This window comes from Saccoglossus kowalevskii, chromosome 17 (genome assembly GCF_978046115.1).
Source record: "Saccoglossus kowalevskii chromosome 17, keSacKowa6.1, whole genome shotgun sequence".
Lineage (NCBI taxonomy): Eukaryota > Metazoa > Hemichordata > Enteropneusta > Harrimaniidae > Saccoglossus > Saccoglossus kowalevskii.
In genome coordinates this window covers 12,753,883-12,780,292 of record NC_140657.1, presented here as the reverse complement: position 1 = coordinate 12,780,292, position 26,410 = coordinate 12,753,883, and the positions used below count along the sequence as shown (strand labels likewise).

At 35.3% G+C, this 26,410-nt stretch overlaps 1 protein-coding gene across 1 annotated transcript; it reads left to right on the top strand.

Annotated features, from left to right (window-relative positions):
* Positions 1-18,683: 18,683 nt before the first annotated feature.
* Positions 18,684-21,814, top strand: LOC144343458 (prokineticin receptor 2-like). The gene is made up of 2 exons (XM_078005981.1): positions 18,684-19,120; positions 21,032-21,814. Exons 1-2 carry the CDS (start codon positions 18,684-18,686, stop codon positions 21,765-21,767), a joined length of 1,173 nt encoding a protein of 390 aa, XP_077862107.1. The 3' UTR covers positions 21,768-21,814.
* The last annotated feature ends 4,596 nt before the right edge of the window (positions 21,815-26,410 follow it).

The following is a 26,410-nucleotide window of genomic DNA, read 5'->3' as shown; positions in this document are numbered from 1 at the left end:
TACCCTCATAAACACGTGTCATTATTTAACTTTATTGGTTGAACACTTCTATATTTCAACGAACGTACGCCATTTATAATATACTTCAAGGTAAGCTGTAACATTATACCTTGAACAATTAAAATGGGAGTACAATAGATGAAATAGATAGATACTCCCTTCAGAAAATCCATCAGCCTAGCAAGCTTGTGGGTGGCTGCTGGAAGGCAGCTCATCAGATGTGATCTGTTCACATGTTCAAGCCTTGTGACCAGGGCAGACAAATTTGTGCTTTTAGATGGGCCACGTCATGGATTTGCTAAGGAGCTCCTAAAGATGCCTGATACCCAGGCATGGTCCTGTAAATGTTTTGTGCTTTATGTGTTACTTGTATCTGGTGGTACATCAAGGTCACCTGGATTGCAGGCTTTAAAGCAGTGGGCTACAGCTTTCTGTATATTGTAGAACATAAACTGGATACGATATGAATTCACTATTTCAAGGCTTTTCAAACAAGCCTTTTCAGATCTTCCTCATGGTAGCCTGCCCTTTTGGAGCCAAACACGTGATATTTAACCATTTACTAGTCATGCCTGATTCTGGTCGCCACAGCAAATGACTTGTGCTAGTAGAATGTGTTTATTGAGAAATCTCAACAATTAAACTTGGGAATATTCTAGATAACATTTACACTTCTGATTCGTCTGGTGTAAAATTGCTCTAGTCAAAGAAGCTAAGGTAGGTCTGAGCCCTGACACTTAATATCCCAAAGGCAAGGTGTTGGGTCGGAAAGAAGACCAAAGTGTGTTTTGCCTTTATGAGCTTGTCTCCTTTTGTGGCTTTTCCACAACTTCATGTATGTTACTCAAGTAGTGCAGCTCGTGTTGAGTCAAGGAGTCCTTTTAGCATGACAGTTGATTCAGCCATCTGTCTGAGTTGGTTAGCAGCATATTGTGTATCTTACACGCCAGCTCAGGGTGGGTGACCATGCTATACATCAGGCTGTAGTTAGCATTGACACCACCCATGACCTGTAGTGTGTGACTGATAGTATTGAATGCTAGCACATACTCAACTCAATCATATGTGCTCTGTTAGAACAGCATGTCAAATTCAAGGATATGCTGGGACGTAAAAATAATTACTCGTGGTTGTGGTCTTCTTTCAAATGGCTCAGAACAAGTTTTACACCACATTATAATTTGTCTGGCTAATCTAAAAGCCAAATGGCAGTCCCTGAGATAGTGACATTTATTCTATTCCAGTGACATAACTGATGTTGCATTATAATATACTCATTCATCATAATATATTACGGGCACCAGTTGTAATGTGCTACAATTACAGCTCACATTTATTCACAGAACAAATGTAACATTCCTTCACCAAGATACTGCCCACATGTTAAATGTATTTACTTACAAGATAAAACGACGGAAAATTAAGACTACTGAATGGTTTAAAGGCGATCTTGAAATTATATATATATTGGTTTTTCTGATTTTTTTTTTTCAATCAAAAACAGTGGTGTTAGTGGCGTTGGTTATAATAATTTATGTTCGTATGAGTGTGCGCAAGAGAAAAAGCCTATTTCAAAGTTTGTCTTATGATTGGGTAATGCGGCTTTACATCATATATATATATATATATAAATTGTAGTGACGAAAGTGGCGTCAAACAAATACAATTTAAGATATTTTTTTCAAAATAAAAACAATTTAATAAATGGATATTTTGACACAACATAAAAAATAGAACATTGAGCCGTGTAACAGTAATTATAAAATGTGCGTCTCTTATTACCTAAAGCACAAGTAATGGTGCCGCCGCCACCACAGTTTAATACATGTATGTAACTGCGCCATATTAAAAGGCTAACACAACATGTACAGTAGTAGTAATACAACTCTGGCTGCGAGCTGCTGGACTATAAACGTACTGTTTAATACTGCTTCGTATTTGGCTGGGAAAATTCTAGAGTAGTGCAGTATAGCTGTATTCAGGTAGGAACACTGAATGTCTTATCTTCTACTGACAATATTATGATACTTTCGTAACTGCAACTTGCCTCAAGAAATTGAACGCTTTAAAAACGGGTCTTTTTTTGGAGGTAGTGGCCGGGAAATGTGCTTTAGCGTGGAGTCATAGTTAACTGTTTGTAAAAAGAATAAGTTTGATTTAATTTCTAAAACACATTACTCGATGAAAATTTGGGGGCTTTCAATTTAATAAGAAATGTTATGTGTTATTAAACATATTGCCTGATAATTTCATGTACACGTGGAGGACTCGCAATCTTTACTTGTATCTGTGACATATATTGAGATTAGGAATTCGACACAAAGACGTGTGGCTTGTCGTTTAATACTGCGTTCGTGGTTAATTCAATATATCATTTCATTTCCACAGCTGCCTTAACTCTTCGAAAAGAAAACTGCATTTCATAACAATATCCACGTTTGGTGATATCTATGCAATCCTATATATGCGTACCATGTAATGGAAATGCGTTTTGGAATACTCTTCGACGCGTTATGAAATTAAAATAGTGTACGCGTTTTGTAAACAAACAAATATGCACGCGACACGCATTTAGTCGTTATGAATTCGTATTACAAAATAATGCTATACATTTGCTTTCTAGTTGTTTATATGAAAATCAGCTGATAATGGTTTAAATATCAGTACTATGCTGTAATTATCATGATTACACCGATTTCCCCCACCTACAGGCATTGTCCTAAACATTGAACATTATTTGAGGTCTCGTGGCTCTTTCACTCACAACGAGATTTCAACGGCCGTTTGAGTCTGTACAATTTAAAGGGCAGCAGTCGTAGCGCCGCGTCCTGTTCGATATGGGACTCATAGCGACGTATACAACGCGTGTAAAATACATTGTTTATTTACATGAAATTCGAACACGCGCTGCGCGACGACCACCGCGCTTTAATGCAACTGTTTGTCTGTGTTCCTTGCTATAAACGAAGTATTGTAAACATGCTAACGTAATGTAGTCAAAAAGAAGACGTTACTACTAAATAATAAATTAGCTATTGAGTGTTAAACCTATTGGAACATCAACAATTTAGTAATACAAGTCAAGGTTACAGGCAAGCAATATCCCCGAACGCAATATCCCCGTAATACTAGCTGATAGACTATACTAGCACAAATAATACATCAATTTATATAATAGAGGACAGGCAAATTCAAATTCGACAAGAATGTAATTGAGGCTGAAGTTAGTAATTCAAAAGAATAACGTACAGGAGTCGTTACAAGTAATCATGATTGAAATTTAAAGGATGTCTCATTAGTGGAATAAATTTTAAACGAGTGTAGCCAAAGGTCTGGAACACATTACAATTACTACTAGAATGTAATGAATATGATAAATTTGATATCCTGTTTATCCCCTAGTTTCATTTCATACATTCTAAAGGCTAAAACGCAGTAATCTACATTTGTGAGCGTGTATTAAATACACTGGCTCATTTACAAAAACTATCTGAGTTTATAAACTAAGATTACCGACGGTTAACCACCACTGTGATTGAGTAATTTGGTTTGATTTGAAAAAAAACCGCCACCAGACTTTGGTAAACACATTGAGGTTGAAATTATGTCTCAAGTATACGTATTGCAGAGTATGGAAATATAGCTTTATTACACTGAACTCTAATTATATTTAAAACAATAATTTAGCGGCATTAGATTATTAGCAATTGTTTATAGTGTTGTGTAGCGCATTGTGTTAATAAATATATAAAATAAAACTATTCGCAAACTAAATACTAGAGACCCATTGATCCCGGTAGTTATTAAAGAATTAGTTGGAATTTTTTGATATAAAATATACAACATTTTCCCACTAGGATCTTTAACTTGTAATATGACCTGATGTTACCCCCCCCCCCCCCCAATAAAAAGATAATCTATGACTAGTTTCATTAAATGCTACCAATGACAATTAACTGTTTTGTTTCTTCTTCAGCACTTTTGTACCTTTCAGCAGCTTGAGTGGTTAAGCTGCAGCTTGAGTGGTTAAGCTAACATAAACGCTAACAAATGCACTGTTATATACATCATATTTACCTTGTTTAAATAAGTCGATATACGAACCTAAATGTGTATAACATTTCTCAAATCACATAGCAGATGAATGCATGTGGTTCATATGAAATGCAGTATTATTTTACAAAGTCGATAGTGGATATACGGCTAGCTGTCGTTTAATTGGTTTGTTTGTGTAACATGTTTCATAAGGTATACATGTTTAATATTTAGTACGTGAAATGCACATGCGCCGGGGTAACTGTATCAACAAATACAATTACGCATTTACCTTTACTGCTCACTGGCTCATGACCCCCGCTTAATGAACAAAAAAGAAAAACATGATGTTCAATGCTTCGTCACTCGTGTCCATGACGAGGATTTTATTCAGGTTTGCTATGACGTTTTTTGCCTGGTAGTGCACGTATAACCCTACATACATACAAACGTTTAGTGAATGTGATAACAAAAGTCAGATTAACAATGATTCCCCTTCTTCGATTTTAGTATAAAACATCACTGTTCAATCAAATGATCTTAAATCCTAAATATGTGTTTTATGTGGTAGGTACCAAGAGAGTAATATATGCGTTAAACATGCGTTTTTCGGGTTAATTTCTTAGTTGATGGGGTGTACTTATAAACTCTCAAATGCTGAATTCGGAATAACATAGAATGTGGGCAGTGGTCCAATACAGCTGCATTTTCACTATAGTTGCAAAGTATATTAACACTAACACTGTTGTGCCGGTACACCGGTGTCCGTGACTGGGTTGTCAGTTTTTTGACGGCCTGTTACGTAAAACATGGTGTCAAACATGACGTTTTATATAAATCGAAGTTGGGAAATTAATTTCACTGGGGACACAAAATTTGCCTAATTAAGATAAACCGTACAATGTGAAAACGTATATATGTGTATTTTGTTATTGCCAAATACAAATGTTTATTTTTTCAGCACACGCAGCACTCGGATATAAGGAAGCTGATCTGAGACATTGTCACCTAAACAATCTTCTTGAAATCGTCGTTTTATTTTATTTTTATGTTACGAATACTCAAAACATACCTCTGATAATTGACCACCTGAAATTTAATTTCCGTATTTTTTCAAATAAGTCAGCCACTTCTAAAGATGTTTGTTTTCATAGTTTTGTAACCTTAGAATTAGCCATTCAGAGCCTGTAATTGGGTGTTTTTCGTTTAGTTATTTCGCCATATCGTGCAAATGTCCACTCCTGTTTGTTGCACAGGTAAATCTTTTGCATATCAATATAATAACAGAAGGTCACGACACAACTTTGGACAACTTTGGCGTTTTCATCTGCTGATTTTACCAAACTGTAGCTAGCTAAACAAGTTTTAACAAGGGACACTTTAGGTGAAAAGGTATTCAAAGATCTGTCGTCAAAAGCAGTTCTTGGTTTTTAGGCTTTCACCAGGTAGTTTAACGGAGTCAACTATTTCAATAATCCGAATTGAGAGAGAATTGCTGATGAAATAAGTAATAATATAACAAAAAAAGCCTTCAAGCATTGACAATCATAAGACACGCAATACAATATGCATTACAAATATGCATACATGTTTCTGGTATGGCGTAACCCACATAATTTGTCACAGCAAGGACGTGTGTAAACTCTAGGAAGTCACAGAAAGCTGCAAGTCGATTCGTCCAGGTAAATGCATGTACTACTAGTTATGAAGTTCTAGCTAGGAATGGTCAAGTAGAGGATTATCATCTTATTGCGATAGACGCAGTTAAAATGTTAGCGACTGAAAGCAAGTTATGCTTGGTTCGTAATTCGATTTAATGCAGTGTCAAATTCAAGTTGTATTTGGCGTATTCGTCTGCCGATTTTACCAAACTATAGCTAGCCCATTCCTCTAATAAAAAGACAACACCTTTTTATAATCATTTAGTCACACTCTGAAGATAAACACAAGTATGCAAAAATACTCTCACTACTATAGTAGACAATTATTTCCGTTTGGTCAGAACATAATAGAAGTATTCTCGTTGAAATTACTACAGGTGACTACCTCAAAAAATATGTACTCAAGTAATAATCACGGTGCAAGTGAACCAGTACGGTATTTCTGTGATGATATATTATCGTTATTGAGGTAAACCTGGGTCGCTTACACTTTCTCTCATAGAACACATTAAAGCGAATTGATTGTTGAAGTCTCTATCTAGCCAGAAGCGCCTTATTTATTTTACTAATCTAATTTTAACTGTTGCATTGGAATTAATAAGCTGGGGTGTGCACTCCGCGATAACACTTTAATTTCCAATCACTCAAATGTATCTCACAAGGGTAACAACATTCATATGACTTATTGAAATCATCAATAATTTTGTGTCTTCCTATATATAGTGGTTACACTATGTAAATATATTAATATTGTCTCACATCGGCCCATTAGGGTCGGTATAAGTACAGTTATTTTCGCAAATATCGATGTTCAAATTTGAAGATGTAATGATTGTACTTGTGTAAGCAGATATCCACCAACTGTGTAGCCAGTCCAGCTAAATTAAGTTTTAGGTAACCAATCGTATACAAAATGTGTAGAGAATATTGTAACTGATGCCTTCGGATTTAAATCAGACATCAGATTACAAAGTTTGTTAACGTAGACTGAATACATGTCGTATTATTAGCTAAACCAGTCTTAACAAGAGGCACTTTACGTGAAAAGTTATTCAAAGATCTGTCGTCAAAAGCAGTTCTTGGTTTTTAGGCTTACACCAGGTAGTTTAACGGGGTCAACTATTTCAATAATCCGAATTGAGAAGTAATGTTGGAGGCTGTAATGATCAGTCGCATATTGTCAGTATATTTAGTAGACATCACGTGACTCTACTCAATTCAGTAGCCGGAAGTTCAATCACAGGTGATGTTATTGAGCCTCGAAATGACGTTACAATCCACGAAGACAATTATAATTATCATTAAAGCGACAGAAATGTCCTTTTATTCATAGTTCAAAAATCAATTTTGGTATGGGACATTTTTTGCTGCCATAAATGGAGGGACGACATTCTCTGGCTCATATGAGGTTTCAAAAGATGTCCGCCAGGGCACCATTTTTTTCTCGGGTTGTTTGCAGTATATATGTTGATGCTCTTAGTAGGCAATTTTAATCTGCTAAATGTGGGTGTCATGTGAAATATTATGAATCATGATATATTATTTCACATCAACAAAATGTTTTTCCCAAATAGCTGGAAACTAAATACAATATATGAATGAAGAATGGATATCAAGATAAATATTTGTACAACCGACCAATGAATCAATCAATCAATTAATTAAGTTGTGAATACTTAACAGTACATAACAGTCTGTAGTTTGATTAGCTAATTTGCATACTAATTACATGTTTTTCTTTTTGTACAAAATCAAAGATAATATACAATATCAATAAACTTGTCTGGGTTAAAACAATTGTTTTTTTCGGGAGTATCCTTTTTGTTGTTAAAAACACAAGTTGTATTGGATCAGGTACACACAAAATGGGACAAAATATTATTGCTATATTTTCGTAATGTCTCACGGTAGTAATAATATATTCATTACCAGTATTCCTGGACATACCATTCGTCTTTACCTAGGAGAACAACGTTGATCTCATTATTTAAAATTTTACCATCTTGACAAATTAATTTATATTTCATCAATCGATATTTTTTTCCACAGATACCGAGTTCAAAAAAATGTTTTTGTTTTCTATTTATATTCAGTATTGGCTTCACAATGCTAACGCAAATGGTACTTGATATTATGTATTGCTCAGTACCTCAAATAAAATCTATTGTACACGTCACAATTACGTCACCAAGGTAAATACAATAATAACGAGAATTGGATTTTATGAGAATGATCTATTATTTGTATGTAATAACTCTACTAATACTAATGGATATTTCAATTTTTTATTTGAGACGTCGTACAATTGCACATGCAACGAGCTCATTATTGATTTAGTCACATATACTGTGCCCTGGAGATGAATTCAATGCATGATAAAATCATTATGGAAAAGTTCAAAGTTCTAAAATGATTACATATTGGATCAAATTATCGTGACATCGCTCGGTAATGAATCTTATAAATACTTAATTGGGACAAGCTACGGCGGAATGCGACGAGCGACACAGTATTGTCAGTAAAGATCAATTGATTCAACCTTCTAGAAATTGTACTTGAGATGGAGCCCAAATGTATTTATGATATGATACGATTATACGTACCACGGATGATACAAACACATGTATTATATGCGAGTCTCGATCAGGCATATAAAAATGTAAGTAGATATTTTGACATCTTGGCTCATAATCTTATAATACTTATTATATTCATTTGCTGGTTTCACATTGGATTTTCTGCGGGGGAGCTAGCTGGGAATAATATATATTCGATTATTTCTTGTAGTTTCAAATGCATTTACAATGGGGTTATGTCATAAAGCATTACTAATTCACCAAACTGCGACTTGTTCGCGCACTTCACCACCCACGTCACGGCATTACTTAACAAATTGTGCGATGGCCACTAATGGTATTCACTCAACATTAGTAATCCTGTGTAATCCCATGGCATCCCCGGAAACATATTGTTTGCTCAAGAAAAATACAAAAAATTCTTAATCGCTTTAGGTTTCTATATTAGTTTATATCAGTATTGGGTAAGAAATTAACGAACGGGAAAGTTCAAACTGCCAGATTCAATGAAAGAATTTCATCTTTGATTCCCCACGAGATAAGCGGGTACCGGGTTTATGTATATATGCCGGATACGGTACTTACGTCATGTAATATGACACGTATTAAAGCGAGGAAATATCATCTCGGTTGTAACAGGGACATCAGATGTTGAATTGGTGAAGTGGGACTACAAGTTACCACACAAGCATAGCATAACCTTGCTACAAACACTTTTCACGATTGTTGTATCATATGTGATAATGCCAAATGCCGATTCAACTACACTAGGCGATATAGGAAAACGTGACCCAGCTGAGTACTCACTCAGTCCGCCATTTCAAAATCAGTATCAAATATATACCACTCACAAATCTATGTCTCGATTTGTCTTGTATATAGAAATCGTGTGTGAAAATATTTCTTCAGTTACAACTTCATGCATCGTGCATAGTTCAGAACGAGTTTTGTTTTCATTGATATATCACTTTTTTAAACAATCAAATGTTTTATATAATTTTCAGAGGGTTGTGTTTTGTCTTATAATTAGAATCCCCAAATGCCAGTTATTTACAGGCGCTAACGAAATGTTCTTATAAACATTTGGACAATGTAACTTTGTTAAAATAGTGATTCAAAACACTATGGGAAAACAGTCAGACATGGTAACAAAATATTGGTCTGTGGCTGTGATGTTGTGCCTTTACGGTACTGGAATGGTACATAGGAGTAATTGTCCTCTTTGAAATAATAGTAAATTCGATGTGACATTTTCTGTTGAAAACAACAACGGAATTAGAGTAAAAAGGCTGGTGCTTAAAGAGCAATAAGACTTAAATTCATAGATCTTGCTAAATGGTTTTAATACGTTTTTCATGCTTCTAAGATATACTAAGTAGGAATAATGGCGTAAACTAAACCACTAACGAGGATTGGGAGTACATATAAGTCCAATCTATATACCGATGGGGTCCGTTGCACGCATTAGCGCGAATTTACCTTGACGTCTTGAGGCATGCGCAGTATATTTGATATGAACAGCGTTCTGTACCAACTGACTTTTTACCTGCATACATAGGTGAGTAGAAAATTCTGATCCAAATTACTACTTTTAACTAAAAAACTAACGTACTTGATTTTAAAAATTGTGATTGGTCACGTGGTTCGTCAGCCACCTTCTGGAAGTAGTCATGAATAGTTTCAGTAAATAGATTCGGATTTTTTGTTGTAGTATCAGTGAACTTCTCTATATATATCTCCCAGGGGCTCAAGTAGGTGATATTTTACTTGTTATAGCATCACCAATATATGTTCTACCAATATCAAAAATAAAAAAAATAGCACGTCACGTGACTTCTGCTGTATTGAATGTTGGCTTCAAATGGCAAATAAATGGTTTTAAATCTTTTTTTCTTCAGAACTATTAATCCCACTAGTTTTCAGTTTTGAATTTAATGTAAATACGAAGAGTCCATTACATTTTGGTATTGGCTATTGGTCATGTGATTCCATAAAAACGCCCGGGAAAATTATTTATTCATTATAAATGGGAGAGGACATTTTATGATACTCTTGTGTTATAAATGCTATAAATACTTAACACACTTTTTTCCCCAGTAGATTAGTTGTCTATCAACTAAAAATTGTGCTGAACTAATCGGTTAACTGTATTTGCATTCAAATGGTTGAATTTGGTGTGAAGAGTCACGAACACGTGCATCAGATTTGTTATGCATATGGTTATCCGTTACTGTTACGGCTTCAATGTTTGATTACACTGATAATGTTCATTGAATTTGTCATGATGGTAGTGGGTTTGAATTTTGTATGAGGATATTTGTAACTTTTTTTTATATAATGAAATTTTATGTCAGTTTATTAGTATAACATATTAAGTAACTATAATCTTATTTGTATATAATTATTACTTACTTATTACTTATTTATGCAGAATTTTGATTCTATTATGTGTTACTAAATTGTACACTCTCCCTTGTAGAGTCTTCTTGACCTAGGGAGCTACAGAGAGCCGCAACTAGATTTTACACCAAAATTGTTGGTATTCCGCGTTTTTTTTTTTAAATTTGTTTGTTTCATATGTATTTGTTTCATACATCCTAAGTTTCTGTGTGTTATTTAAAATAAATATATCAAATATTTTTACATTCAGTGCTAAAATCATTTCAAAATGTTAAAATAATCAAAAAGTAGATCCTGCGGTAGAAGACGTAGATGTAAATCGTCGGTTCAAATCGTCGGTGCGTTTGCGTCGTTGCCTCGGGGTGACGCGGCGCCTCGCTCGTGCCAAGTTTTCGTTCGACTGCTATATGACGTCACAACTGGGCGATGTTGGAAAAAGGTTAGCGAACTACGAAATCGATGGGTAAAAAGGTGTTTATGTAATTTTCTCAAACATAAAATGCTAGTGGGCGTGATTTCAAAATAAATGTTATACATTTTATACAAGTTTCGCTCGCATGGCAACGGACCACTACATCTACTTCCTACCACGTCGTTTGGGGCACCCCTAGGAAGCGACGCGTACGCACTCGTGGCAAAGCAAAAAGTAGGTCCGGTCATTAATATTTAAATTAACGTGTGGCAGAGACGAGTGGGACGTTCCCTAGCGACTACCTAGCTTAGTGCTAAAAGACCCATAGTTAGTCTCGGCGACGGCAAATGTAAATTGTATTGTGATCATTATGCATCAATATTTGTAGTTATATAATAACTATTACAATATTGTTTGAAAATCACGAAAACAGAATACTCAATTTACATATTCAAGTTTATTGTTATTATCATTAGTCTATATATATATATATATATATATATATATATATATATATATATAAAATAATTAAATACAAGAGAAGTTATGGCCTCATAGTTTAAATAATGAATTATAATATTTACAGAATATTATAAACATATAATTTTCGCCAAACGAATCTATTTGACTGTTAAACGATGTTAAGAACTATTTTCTGTGTTGTACGTTATTTGCATGACGCGGCTGAGTTGAGTTGACCTCTAATCCGTTGCATCGTGTCGTCGCAGGGTATATAGTATTTGTGTTCTTACACCCAGTTATCATCCCATTTCCTAATTGTAGTCATGGTTTGAGTTTACCTAATGCTGGGTCTCATTTCTCACGTATTTTTGTAAAACACTTTGATCGTAACACTATCTCATACGGTTACACTTTATGGAAAACTTGTATTCTCTATTCGAATGTGAGCATGTAGCGAAAGATTACAATTCGGATAGAATTTTGTCACTTAGAGAGATAAACTCGTGTGATACACAAGTAGTATTCCCTATGTTGTGTTCTCGGAATACTCTTTGAGTTTTTTCCACAACGGCAATAGTAGCAGCCATATCACGTTTCCTTGTTGCCAAAACTAACACGTGACAAGTACTATACATTTCATAACTTCTGCTGGGCAATTATTTTTTTGCTACAGATTTAGCCTAATTGCAATTGAATCTATAAAAAAAGAAAATCTTATTATATTTTGTGTAGAATTTTTTTTTCATTTTTAACCGCGAGCTCGTTATGTCTGCAAAAAAGGCAATTGTTTAAGCTAGTCGTTATCTTCAAAAAACCCGGTTTAATCAGTTCTGTTCGAAAAACAATATCTCTGATTTGCAACTTTTTCTTTGCCACTATTGAATACAATAGTAATATTTCTGAAATTCATGTAATATATGTGTATAATGTCTACTTTAAACATGCATATATAAAATGGCTGTAACAGTTCCAAATTTAAATGTATTATCGTTTTGTTAAAAGTTAAATATAGTGCATAATATGGAGATCCCGTCATTTCTTTTTTTCACCATGTTTCTTTTTTATTATTTATGTACAGCCTTGCTAAATCTTGCTAAGCATTCAAAAGAGAGAATGTTTGCACCTGTTATCTATATTTTAAACTCGTTTTTTGAGTATGTTCCACTATTCATAATTCTACAAAATGTCAACAGCCTATAGCCAAGACTGTTTGAATAATAAAAAGCAAAAAAAAAAAAAAATTCACTCCCAAGTGCCCACAAACCTGCATCTCTACCTTAAGGCCTTCGTCAGCATTTGCAAACTCATATTGTCAAAACGGCAAGGAATTAACCTAAATAACAGTCATGTTAATACAAATTTGGTTCCAAGTGGCCCCAATGCAGTGTTTTATTTTTGTCCGTGTGCGAATGCGTCTCGTGTGAATGTCGCGGCTTCTGAAATGTCAAAAAGTCGTTCGTAGAAAGATACCTACAAAAGCTTTGAAACTTTAGAAGGAATTATGGAATATAAATACATACGAACCGTTGTGAATGGAGAAAATTATGCATGTTGTCATTGAGCACTTGGGCGGGGGAATCTTACAATGCAGCCTTTTAATACAAAATGTTTTTTTTTGGGGGGGGGGGGGGGGGTTAAAATTCGCCTTGGTCATCAATGCTGTATATCGGGTCAATAATTGTTCATAATCATGTATTAACACTAAAGCTCAGTATACCATATATTAGGTTAAACAAAGTATTTTCATATTTTTCTAGTGATATGGTGATTAAATAGGGTAACACATTGGCTTGTATGTTATCGTTATTAGGTGTACTTGCAAAAAGACATTCATGCACGCAATATGCTGTAGCTATATTTGGCTTACTAAGATGCTTACAGCGACGAGGCGAAATGCTGTAGCCATGGGTTCAAATTCAGTATTGCGTATATATTTTTTCAGAAATGATTTTGAAGTTTTGATCACAATAGAATATTACAAGGTGTGACAAATTAATAATAATAAAAAATAAGGACAGTAAACAGTGTTCAAATACCGACACCAATGTAATCAAGAATAAAGATGAATTTCGGCATCACTACCAATAAGGAAATCAAGAAGCAACACAGGTCAAATAGGATCAGCTAGGGGGTCAAATGAGGTCAAATATGAGAAGCGGAAGCTACTAACTTTACCCTTGAAAACGGCAGACTGCAAATCGGAAATATAATCCTTGTATTATAAGTGTATTATAAAAATAGAAGAGTTCATAATCTACAGTTAGCACACAAATCAACTAAGTATTAGAGCGTCGATAATGTTGATGTTCAATTTATTCCACAATTAATGCATAAAAAGTATCATTTCACCAAAAATTCTGAAAACTAGACCAATATTTTTGTCGATGAACGCTTAATCGTGATTTAGAAAAAAAAACAGCGAGATCAGGGCCTGGAGAATAACTTTCCTTCGCTTTGGCGCTAGACGTGTGCATCATCGAACTCTTAATAAATACGACATGTTGTGAAGATTAGGAAGTAATTGATTGAAGTAACTATCATAATAGAATCACTGTAGAAGTTTACCCCTAAAGAAAGTCGTCTTTTATTAAATTGAACTCAACGATTTCTAGTGAACTTCTATTTTCAATTGTACGCTCCCGTCAGAGATGATTAGAGACAGATTAGTAAATGTCAAACAAAACGACTTCATCTGATCTGATGAACGCTGTCTTGCAAATAAAAGGGCGAATTCATTGTTTTGTGGAGAATGCTTTGAGTTGGAAAAGATTAAAAGTGGAAGTTTGTGTGTTCTTCCAGGTAGAAAATAAATGAATATAAAGTCGTAGTTGTTCATTTCTAGTGCTTGTATGATATTCTTGAAAACTGGTATCTTATCAAATGCTTGGAAAATAGTTTTTCCCTGTGATTTATTATTAAAATATGGTAAATGTAGAAGATTGGGAATATGCATGTTAGTCTTCGCCAAAATTAAAATTTTTCAAACTGCAATCAATAAAAAAAGAGGCTGGTATTTTGATAATCCATCTTTAAATACGGTGCGTCTTACCAGCATTGTATGTCAGCAGTCAAATATCAGCTGAATCATGATGTATGTCTACATTTAATTTGATAGCTCGAATCGGTGCTGAGATCAGAGCTTGGCTACAGTATGGCTGACGGATGTTGTTACCATGGTGTTTTACAAAGACATACGTGTACGTCTGCAAGTGAAAATCCACCCGGGGCGCTGAGACACATTAACTGATGAATAACTCACAAGCAAGAAATATATCTGAGAGAATAAAAAACATGGGTTAGGTATTCAGAGCACCAAGATGTGCCTGTTAGAGACGAGAACACAAACAAACAATTATATTATCAATAAATGTTGTCAATATATAAGACAATTTCAAAGTACAAATACAAACTATAGGTTTAAAAAATGTCTTGCGTCTAATCATCGCGCGCGTCAGTTCGAAAGCTGCGTATAGAAATACTTGTTTTCTGTGCCAGAGTAGACCCAAATAAATATTTAAATCATACTTTGAGGTATCCTCGTAATAACCTTTGTTATTATACATGTTTTCCTTCCAAGGATACATCATGGGAATGCCGAAATCCAAAATGTTTAGAACAGAATCAGCGAACTTCTTTGTTTTGAGTCCAGTCAAATCCTGGTTGCAGCCATGTTTGTTTTTAGTATTAGAGGACGCTTACGCGCATAACCATTCCATATTTGGAATTCGCATTTCCTAATATGGTAGGATGAAAATACCCCCGTAAAATTACGGCACGCTGAAACTTATGGCGTTACGGTGACAGATGTATGATAATAGTAGTTATTTCAAAATTCTGTGTAATACCGGTTTGTTTACCGCTAACTACATTTATTTCTGAAAGAAACAAAACTAATTACAAGCTGCCAGTCAGGTTTTAGAAAAACATAACTTGTTATTATTTCTAATAAATGGTTACAGTACACTAGTAAAACATTTGCCATTGTCCAATGTGGTAATTTAATTAAAGAATTCGGATTTGATGTTACATTCTTATAATGCACCGATCTAAATAAATATATAATTCATATTATGTCGAATTGCTTAGTTTCTCGTAGCAACTATCATATAATAGAAGTAGATAAGACACTCACTAACTATCCTTGTATATAAATGAATGTATTATATACACGTGTATAAAGTTTATCAGTTTTGAATATCAATTATGGGGGCTTAATGTTCTACTTGAGTATTCAAATACACATGTAATGAACATACACACATGATTATAACATTTAATTCGATCTCTCGTCAACGACAAACTAATCACCGTTGCAGGCAGACGCGCTCCTCACTACGCTAACTCTCTAACTGTCAATATAATTTAGAGTTTATGTATTGTTGAATTATTGTGTTGTAATACATGAGTTGTATTTCTCTGGTGCGGGTGATCGACCATAGTGATAGTGCTTAGTGGTATCTTCTTGTCCCCTTGTTCTCCTTGTAGAAGTCTTCACTTGGTAAATTCAATTCAATCATGTTATGCGAAACATGTTCAATAGTTTTTTTTTAATACACACGGTAGATGTATATTCATGGTTAAAAATGCCCTTAAGGCTTTAGATTTTACTCAAGAAAAAACATAATGAATTGCGCACCTGTTTACCATGACGACGTGCCTTGTCGTAATTTCTAATATTGTGTGGAAATATGTTCGAATTCGCTGTTTATCTGGCTGGTGTATTTGTCCCGAGGGCAATCTTAACTAGATGAGACATATTGAATATGAATACTCGGCTCATTTGTGTGCAATTTGCTGTGATTTCATAGATTTCGCTAGTGCGTTGTAGATCCATGTTCATAACACTTTAATTCGAGACATCTGTGTGGGAATATTAGTGTGTATTATTAACATTATAGTACATAGAAAACCAGCAATAAATCTCATTCATTCACTAATACACATCCTATGCCATTGGTGGACTGTGTTTAAGAGTGCGTGTGTATATCATTATAGTCAACGCATAAAAGATTTCTCTTTTTCGATATACAAATTGTTCTAATCTCCTGCACTCTGTGCAAAGTAAATATTAAAGCGGAAGGTATCGTCACCTGCGCATGCGCGGGAACTGTGTCCCAAGCGACGATAACACACGCTAAAAACGCAAAGGTTCATGGGTAGACGCTTGTTTGTAAACAATGACACGCTATGGCCATCTAACGCATGCACAGGTGACGACTACCCCGCTTTACTCCAGAAACTATGAGAACTGTGATAACAAATTCTATATTGTCTTTTTTTTTAAATTAAGATTCGAACAACCCGAACAATTGCAATTTTCTTTAAAGCGGGGAGTCGTCGCCTGCGCATGCGGCAGATAACCATAGCGTGACGCTGTTTACTTGGGCCGTAATTCCCATACGTACACTGCGCAGGTGACGACACCTCCACTTCAAAGTTGCATACCTACATATCGCGATCACCGTGAAGTATGTTCAAATCGGTTTGTTTAAAGCGGGGGCTTTAAATAACAGAAAGGTTCCTGGCATGCAATACTAGTCTCTTTCAACGCCTTGCGAGTTTAATATACACGATTGTTAACTGCACTACATAAATTCAGTTAGTCCTAGCATACGAATGCATAAAGTTTCGTCCCTCGTTATTCACTAACTGTGCAAAAAAAAAAAAAAAAAAAAAAAAAAAAACTTATACTGATGAACTACATCGCTTCCCTACAATTCAGTCTTAATAATATAGGTATCCTCGTAATAACCTTATCATTATACATCTTTTCCTTCCAAGGATACATCAAGAGAATTCCGCAATCCAAAATGTTTAGAACAGAATCAGCGAACTTCTTTGTGTGGTGTCCGGTCAAACCCTGGTGGCAGCCATGTTTGATTTTATTATTAGAGGACGCTTACACGCGTAATCATAATGGTCGATAGTATGTTTGTCCAAATATTCAGTACATCTACAAATTATTCAGATTGTTATTTTCGAACTAATAAAAAAAGATTAATTGTTAAAATAATATTCATTATTAGATGGAATGCGCATTGCACTGTTGTTCTATCACATTGTGTACAGTTTTTTTACAATGCCCCACTGTTTAACTGCATAGTATACAGCAATTCTTTACTAATTTATTTCTACGTGCGTAGCGTATTGTTAAAATGTGCTCTTTCCCCTACTGCTTACTCGTTTCTCGTCGATCTTTCGATTACTTACCCTACCTTTAAACATTCGATTTTTTGCAGGAGGTTAGCAAGCACTCCAGTGATTCGAATAGCATGGCTACTTACCCAGTCCAACAATAACGCGATGACAGAAGAAGGAGGAACAATATTTGAGAGGCAAACACCAAGTCTCGTGATACTATCGTTCTCAACGAGATCTCGGCGGCCATAACGTCTATTCATTTCTATCTTACCAGCGTTAGGTCTCGTATACATTTCATCCGATGACAGAAATTATTTTAATTTAAGTGTCACCATTTGTTTTATTTCCACGCTTAAAGGACGCATTACCACTTTCTGAGATTGCCAAACTTTTTTTTTTTTAAATGAGTTTCGCTACTCAAAATAATAATAAAACACATAAATACACAGAAACAAACGTATTTCCGACCTAATATAACAGCTAGTATAAAGCTTAAGAACCTCAAATAAATTAAAACGAAGTAATACATTATTTAAAAAAAAACATGAAGCAAATTGATATTCGTATAATGAAAAACGCATTCCCATCGAAACAACCCGCGTGCCATTGACACTTTCGCCTATACAATTTAGAGAAGTTAATTTGGAAATTAGAGGTACTACAGGTAAAAGATTGGATTTGACAAAACAAAAAAAACATCTCCTCTCTCTCTCTCTTTACAATATTCTATCACCATCGAATGCACGATGTGATTGGCCCAAACCCCAGATTTTGATTGATTTGACTTTTTTCCGAATAATAATATTGGTATTATTATTGTCATTTCAGACTCGAGGCTTGTATATCTCATATTTGATGACTGACTCAATTCCTAGCGTACCATGGTAAATTGTGTTTACATGCCCAGTCGCCACAGCGTGCAAACGAGAGCATGTTCGGTGGCTGATTTGAACACTGACGAGATCACATCAAAGAACGGAGATAACTGAGATGATAATGGATTACCAAATATACGATTATTCTCAGAACTACTACAACTACAACAACTACAACTATTACAACTATTACAACTACTACACAGGAGGAAACATGTCACAATTAAACACACTCTATTTCCCGGAAGTAGCATTGGAGGCGAAAATCATACTTGGTATTGTATATTCAATGATTATTATTGTGTGCGGTACTGGAAATCTTTTCCTGTGTTACGCCATCTACCGATTTCGACGCATGCGCACAACAACTAATCTATTAATTGGCAACCTGGCTCTGTCAGACTTCCTGGTGGCGGTTGTGTGTACGCCATTCAACTTCTATTATTATGTGAACCAAGACTGGCCGTATGGAAATTTCATGTGTGTCTTTGTATCATTCTTGAAATTTGTATCTCTTTATGTTTCTACTAATTCTTTGCTGATCATCGCAGTTGACAGGTAGGGTTAAACACATCGTGCATCACTCAGACTTACTTGTCTTAAAGTCTTAAAAATCCCGAAATGAATTGCTCTTTAATTCAGTGTTATAACTAGCATCCAACATGTGTATGGCTACTATATATATATATATATATATATATATATATATATATATTTCCTGAACACTTGCGTATTGGAAATGGCACTGCCTGATTATGCTACGGTAACGCCAATATCAACATCAAATACTTTGTGAAATGAGAATTCTGCAATGACATGCCGCGAGTCTTTCAAACTTGTCATTCATCGATCAAAACCGTTCTAAGGAAATATTACAAGCATCAGCTTTCTCGTATTATAATTTTAGTCATTCATATATTCTGTTCAAGGTTTTATTGAAGGTTGTAGGGTGGTAATGCCGTCACTGCGTTCACGTTGGTATCCGTGTGATTTCTAGCACCGAGGATGCACAGAACGGTCCAGCGCAATTTAAACTGCAGCGTAGTATGAATGTTGCGATATTGCTGTAATCAATCAAAGTTGAAAAATGAGTATTAACAAATAAATATACCTAAAGTTACTGAAAATATGGAAAACATGTATTATTGAGAAATGTTTTCAAGATAGCAAGTAGATTCATAACTTGTGTTACGACAGATATATACGATATAGCAATATGGTGGTTCAAGCTCCGAGATAGTGATGTTTTTATGCTTGCAATATTTGGAAAAAAAATTATGCTGACAATTTCGTTATGTTCTATGCCCGTTATATTTTGATGCAATACAAAGATATTTTTACCATGTGTGGAGGGTCTGTTTAGAGGTCATTTTTGTAAATTGTTGTTAGAGAAATGTATCGCACTACCCTATAAACGAGTCGCGTATTTCAAAGTACCAATATTGTTCATTGAAGTATTTTTATTTTTGACATGCATGGAAGTGGAATTAAATTATCGCTTGACTATATCAAATGTATTATATCAAATAATTACAGATGTCAACAGACTATCATAGTATAAATACTATTCTTTGTACCGTGTTTCGATCTAGGCTTTTGTCCCTAAAATGATTTTGGCAAACATCTATGATTGACCTTGACCCTAAACCTGCGTTCGGTTCTTTTTCTTCGAATAAATACTACAAGTGTAGGAATGATATATACAAATGTAGTAATCAAAAATTTGAAATGCAATATTGAAATTGCTCAAATGTATTAATGAAATGTAGTTACGTTAGAAATAAAATGACTCGTGTGAAAAGAATTGTACAAATCACAAACAACTGTAAGAATGTTATAAATAAATCGTACGAATGTGATAACGTGTAAAATAATCAAATTCACAAATGTAATAATGACAATCACATCACGAATAAATTGAATGAATGTACGAATGAAAATAAATCGAATAGCGAATAAATTACTAAAATATTCAAAAATTTTAATGGAAAGTATGTGAAGACAATCACATCGCAATAAAGTGATTAGATGTACGAATGTAATAATTAAATGTACGAATGCAATTAAATTATGAATAAACTAACCAAATGTTATAGTGAAAATTATAGTAATCACATCACGAATGAAATGATTGGATGTGTGAATATAATAATAAAATCACAATAAATTAAAAGAACGTGCGATTATAATACTTTAATCGTGAATAAAATAACAAACATTCTCAGATTTATTAATTAATATATAAATATAACAATGATATGAATAAATTCATGCATGTAATTGTCAATTTAATGATGCAATAATGAAAAGTGAAAAACTTCTAAATGTTGGTATGCAATCCAATAGAAGTAGTAAATTATATTGTTCTAAAGACTGCGGAGTAGTGTATGGAGTGTTATATATATATAATGTTAATTGCAACACGTGAGAGTATCATTAATGTTCTGTGTTTATTTCATATCTTCCCAGGTACTACACTATAATGTACCCGTTGAGGGTACGCATACGAAAATTCAAGGCGATATTAATAGTGGTATTTATTTGGATATTTTCTATGGTAATATCACTTCCGTCTGCCATTCATACTGGTACATGGGCAATCGCCGACTCTACGCAGTGCGGTGAAATCTACTGGAGTAGCCCGCGCTTGATGCAAGCAAACACCGTGTTTTTGATTGTGTGTGAGTTCTGCATCCCGCTTACTCTCGTCACTGTGGCGTATAGCATCATTGCTCGGACATTGTGGCTCCGAAAGATCCCAGGTGCAGATAACCAGCTGACGAAGTCGCAAGAAAACATCATTGTGCAATCAAAACGAAGGAGCGTGCGCATGCTCATAACAGTCATCGCATTATTCGCCGTTTGCTGGATCCCCTATTACTTATACTGTGTGGTAAGAGACTTTTACTGGGGCGAAAAATTTATCACAACTGAGCAATTACGAACGCATTTAACTATTTTTTACGTCGTGGAGTCGGTTGCCATGAGCAACAGTATGTTCAACACTCTTATTTACGTGTTTTTTAATGCCAATTACCGGAAATGTGTTGAACAAATCGTGGATAGTTGGCGATATGGTCACCGATATAATACGATGTATTTAAATTCGGGTACTTCAAAACGATTGCGCCAAAAGCGAGCCAAAAAAGCTAAAAAGAAACCAAAACGAACCAAAAAAGACCCAAAGAAACCACAAAATGTTTAAATACATTGAAATTGTGAGAGCTTTGTTCTTATTGGGAAAGCAGCGTTCACAAACGTGCCAATTGTAATTGCACAAATAACAAGACAAAAATGAATACAGTTGAAGTAAGAGATAAATAAATAAATAAAACTCACAATGAAGTACACCATGATGACGTGAATGTGTTCTGAGGACATTCATGAATGTTTGTAAAACATTTATTCCGAAAGATCCTCGCGCGCTTCAATCAAATCTAAAGAAGATGTTTTCATTGGCTATATAATTCGACGCCCATTGCCACGAGTCTTCGCGGGATCATTGTGGGACCCTTTCAAGTATAGACCTACCACATCTGACTGATCCACTCCGCTATCGCAAAATAGGCTCCAGAACATTGGCGATACGATTCGTGTTCCGCACAATATAAATTTGCATATCTCGACCATTCGCATTTGAAAAAAAACACCCAATCATGTGAGACATGATGTAAGTACCAAAGGTCGCCCACTTGAATAATTAAAGGGCGGTGGCCGGGTCTTCGCGCTGCGCATGTGCGACATTTGTGTTGATGTGTCGCCATCTTTGTTTATATGAGACCCTTATATATCACGCATGCGTGGCGCGACGATTACTGCCCTTTAATAAATTACATGCCCATATTTGTCAGGTAACGAATGATTCAAACGCCACAGAATCATGTACTGAGGCGTTTGCTTTTGCTGTATTTCTGTTCGTTCTTGATGTGTTCAATGTTCGAAGTCGTAGTAAAGCAATGTACAATTAATGCATTCGTGTTGTTTGAACCGAATGATATTTGAGTAAAATATTATTCACTGGCACCCAATATCGGCGACGGCATAAAAGAAAACTGATAAAATGTTGAATTATAATTTTGACGCTATCGCCACAGAAATGCACACTCGGAAATAGTGATTCCCGGCAACGAACGAACTCCCAGAAATAAGTATCAGTATATCTCCCGGTGACTGCTGCCGTATATGTTTAAGCAACCTGCGTCTGGCCAGTCACTACAATCCTGCATATATGTATTCAAGTTGAACCGAAACGACCACGATATTTAGTGAACAAACTTTCCGCCTTGGCGGGAGTTACTGTGGACAGACAAGAGGTTGCAAAAGACAATTTGGAAGTTTTTAGTAAACTCTCTTAAAATAGCGTGGCGTCTTGACTCATTCAATTAGTCAGTGGAAGTGGCGTACTGTATTCTGACTCGGAGTCAAACGAGATGCCGGCTCGGCAACGAACTTACACCAAACAGCGAGCATCGATTTCTAGAAATGGACATTCAAAACGAAAACGAATCTTACCCCTGCCAATGTTAAACTTTCCGCGCGTTGTGTGATACATTCAAGAGAAATATAGCACGGAGAATAAATCGAAACACTCGATTTTATGCAGGCAAGAACATCCCCATTTGTGATACTCGATTGGCATTGGCGGTGATTGTATGCTTCCGATGACTTATGGGCGTATGAATTGCGTGAATAAATAATTTACTCGTAAAATGTTACTTTGGTAGTAAAGCCTTGGGAGAAAAATCATATATTTATAGTTATTTGTAAAGTATTATTGTGTAATGATTATACTATTGTTGTTTGATTTTTTTATTGTGTTTACATTATTTTATCATTGTTGTGTAAAAACTATACCACTATAATTGTGTACTTATGTTTTTATTGTTTCATCATTATTATTGTGTATTATTGTGTATTATTATACATCTGTCACCGTAACGCCTTAAGTTACAGCGTGCCGTAATTTTGTGGTATTTTACGGGGTATTTTCATCCTACCATATTAGGAAAAGCGAATCCAAATATAGAAGATTACGCGCGTAAACGTCCTCTAATAATAAAAACAAACATGGCTGCCACCAGGGTTTTACCGGACTCACACAAAGAAGTTCGCTAACTCTGTTCTAAACGTTTTGGATTTCGGCATTCCCATGATGTATCCCTGGCTGCGCGTCGGTCGATACTCCGCTGCACTGTTTTCGTGCATACGGCGTTGCAGCATCCTCGTAATAGCCTCATACTAGTATCATTATAACATTGTTTTTACATTATTTTAACGTCATTTTTTTTTATATTTCATCATTATATTTATTTGACCATTATTGTTTCAAAATTTACAAAATTAATGTACACAATGTTTTATCGTTATTGTGTAGTTTTATTATTTTCGCTATTGGTGTTTCGTCACTTTTGCTTCGTTATTTTATCATTGTTAAATAAACACCCCCTAGCACCAAGAGGATTATCACATTTAGACCACCTGTTAGATGAAACGCACTTATTTGTTTGGATAACATCCCCAATTGAAACGCAGTATTTATTTTTTCATCACCAAACTGATGATATGATATGATAATCAGGTTACAAATCGAAAATAAGCGCCAGTTCGATTTGTGCAGGTGTAAACAAAGGTGGTCGGTCTACCCCGCCACAAGAATGGATTCTATTGGGAGTGCTTGTGAGTCCGGTGCAGAATGCATCAACGATGCATTTTTTTAAATCTAAAACGCAAGTGATATTCTACAAAAATCGGCTGTGAGACAAAGATAAATCACAGTCTTGAAACAATACGAAGATACCGACAAGGTTATGCCTGTGCGGGTATAAGTTTTTATACAAGTCCTTGAGTTGAAAAGGTGGCTACTTTACTATGAGGTCTAAACACTACTGCGTTGATTCACCCATATATCAAGTTCACATTTTGGCGGGAAATCTCAAGTTACATGTTTCAATTTTTATTCAAGTTGTTTTTTTATATACGTAATTAAATCACTGACTTGCATTAAAGTGCCTGGGAAATGGCTGCTATTTTCACGCCTAAAATTATCAATTGATACATAAATATTATTATTTTTTATGTTTCTAAGCATAAATTATTTTTTTAAGTGAAAAAATGTGTTTTAAACTCAGTCTACGGCAACTTTATTTTTGTGTATTTTAAAACGAGGCTCCTCATCAGCTTCTCATTTGCATACAGAAATTCCCCTGTGACGTCAGAAGGGGAAGTCGCATGGCAGCTTGCATGTAAATAAGGCAAATTTTCTCGTCTTTGACTATATTGTCACTTATGTACTTGTTCGTCGAGGAAGAATGGACCATAATGAACACATAGTATCAATTTTTGTTGCATGGGGTTGAGTTAGATGCGAAATATGTCCGTTCTGGTGTAGCTGGTCACCGTGATCGTCATCGACACCGGCGCACGTTTGTACACTGTTGCTGGACAAAATAGAATTTGACGTCGGAATTATCTCGTTATTTAGCAGGTTACTAGGCACGTCACTACACTGTGTTATTTCATCGATCGTCTGAGTAAAACTTTCAAAATTAAAATAAAAGAGAACATATTTTGACATTCTAAACATTAGACTATAGTGATCACTATAAAATAATTAAAAAAACGACAAATCAGTTACTAAATAAATGACAGCCGCGTGGAAATAAATTGACATTTTGTTGAAATAGGTGAACGCGTCGGGTCACGGCGAGGGCAAGTGCGTTAAAAGCGGCGTTTAATTGGATAACAAAAATAATCGAGATCGACACACGTACAGATAAATTCAGAGTGGATTCGAGTTAGCTTGATCCATGGCGTGATTGTAATAATTATTAGTTCGTATTAAAACTTTATTTGGTGGAAACACATTGACCAAGCCCGGATTCTTATTTCATAAATTATTACGCAGATCAAGCTGCAAGCATGGAGGTAAAAAAGAACAGAGGTGTGAATTCGACATTCAACACCAATCACCAAACAATTCAGAATCTTTTAGCCTTCGAAAATGAAAACAGTTAGCAGTGTGTAAGGGCTGTGTAATTTCCTGTTTGTCCGACGCTTCGTTTTCGTGTCACTGTCAAAATTATTGCTAACTTTTTAACAGGGACTAAATGGTCTCTATAAAACGATAATCAGGATCGCAAAAAGTCAACTGATTTGAAACACTTGCCGGACGTCTCTTTCTCTTCTGAAATCCGCCTCGGTGATCACGGGCTGATCCGGAATCTATTTCTTTCAAAAGTGTTGCGCCAGGTTTACGTTGTCGGCGTTTCTCTTTAAACCTATTCGTTTTTTTATGGACGAGGACAGTTGAATGAATCTAAGGTTAAGGGATGTCGCACCTTCGGATTGATTAGAAACGTGTGAATACATACATACACTATGGCTATCGTTTAAAAGTATACTGAACGACCAGTGTTATTACGGCTCAGGGGTATGACTTCCTCTCACATTTTGTCATTTGGTGGCGCACTTTCGGCGAGAGTCGGAAATCCGAAAACAGTCGACCGTTTCACGATAGGTGGGCGTGGCTACAACACGAGAAATATCCCAAATTTACTTGAATACGAGTAATCATTTTCAGCAAAAAAATCAATAACTACCCTTTTCAGTGGGACACAGATCTAAAATGGGAAACGTGAGGGTGGGCATTGCACAGGCACTTTAAACGTACAACAAATGTGACGTTTGGCTTGTGTGCTCTTGAGAAACCCAGCTTATAGAGCAAATATGGTACATAATTATGTATATATATATTGGGGACACTTTCATGTTTACCAATAAAACACGATTTTAATTAAGAACACGCGGTTTTAAAATTAAAGCAGGGCGGGTCATCACCTGCGCACGCGC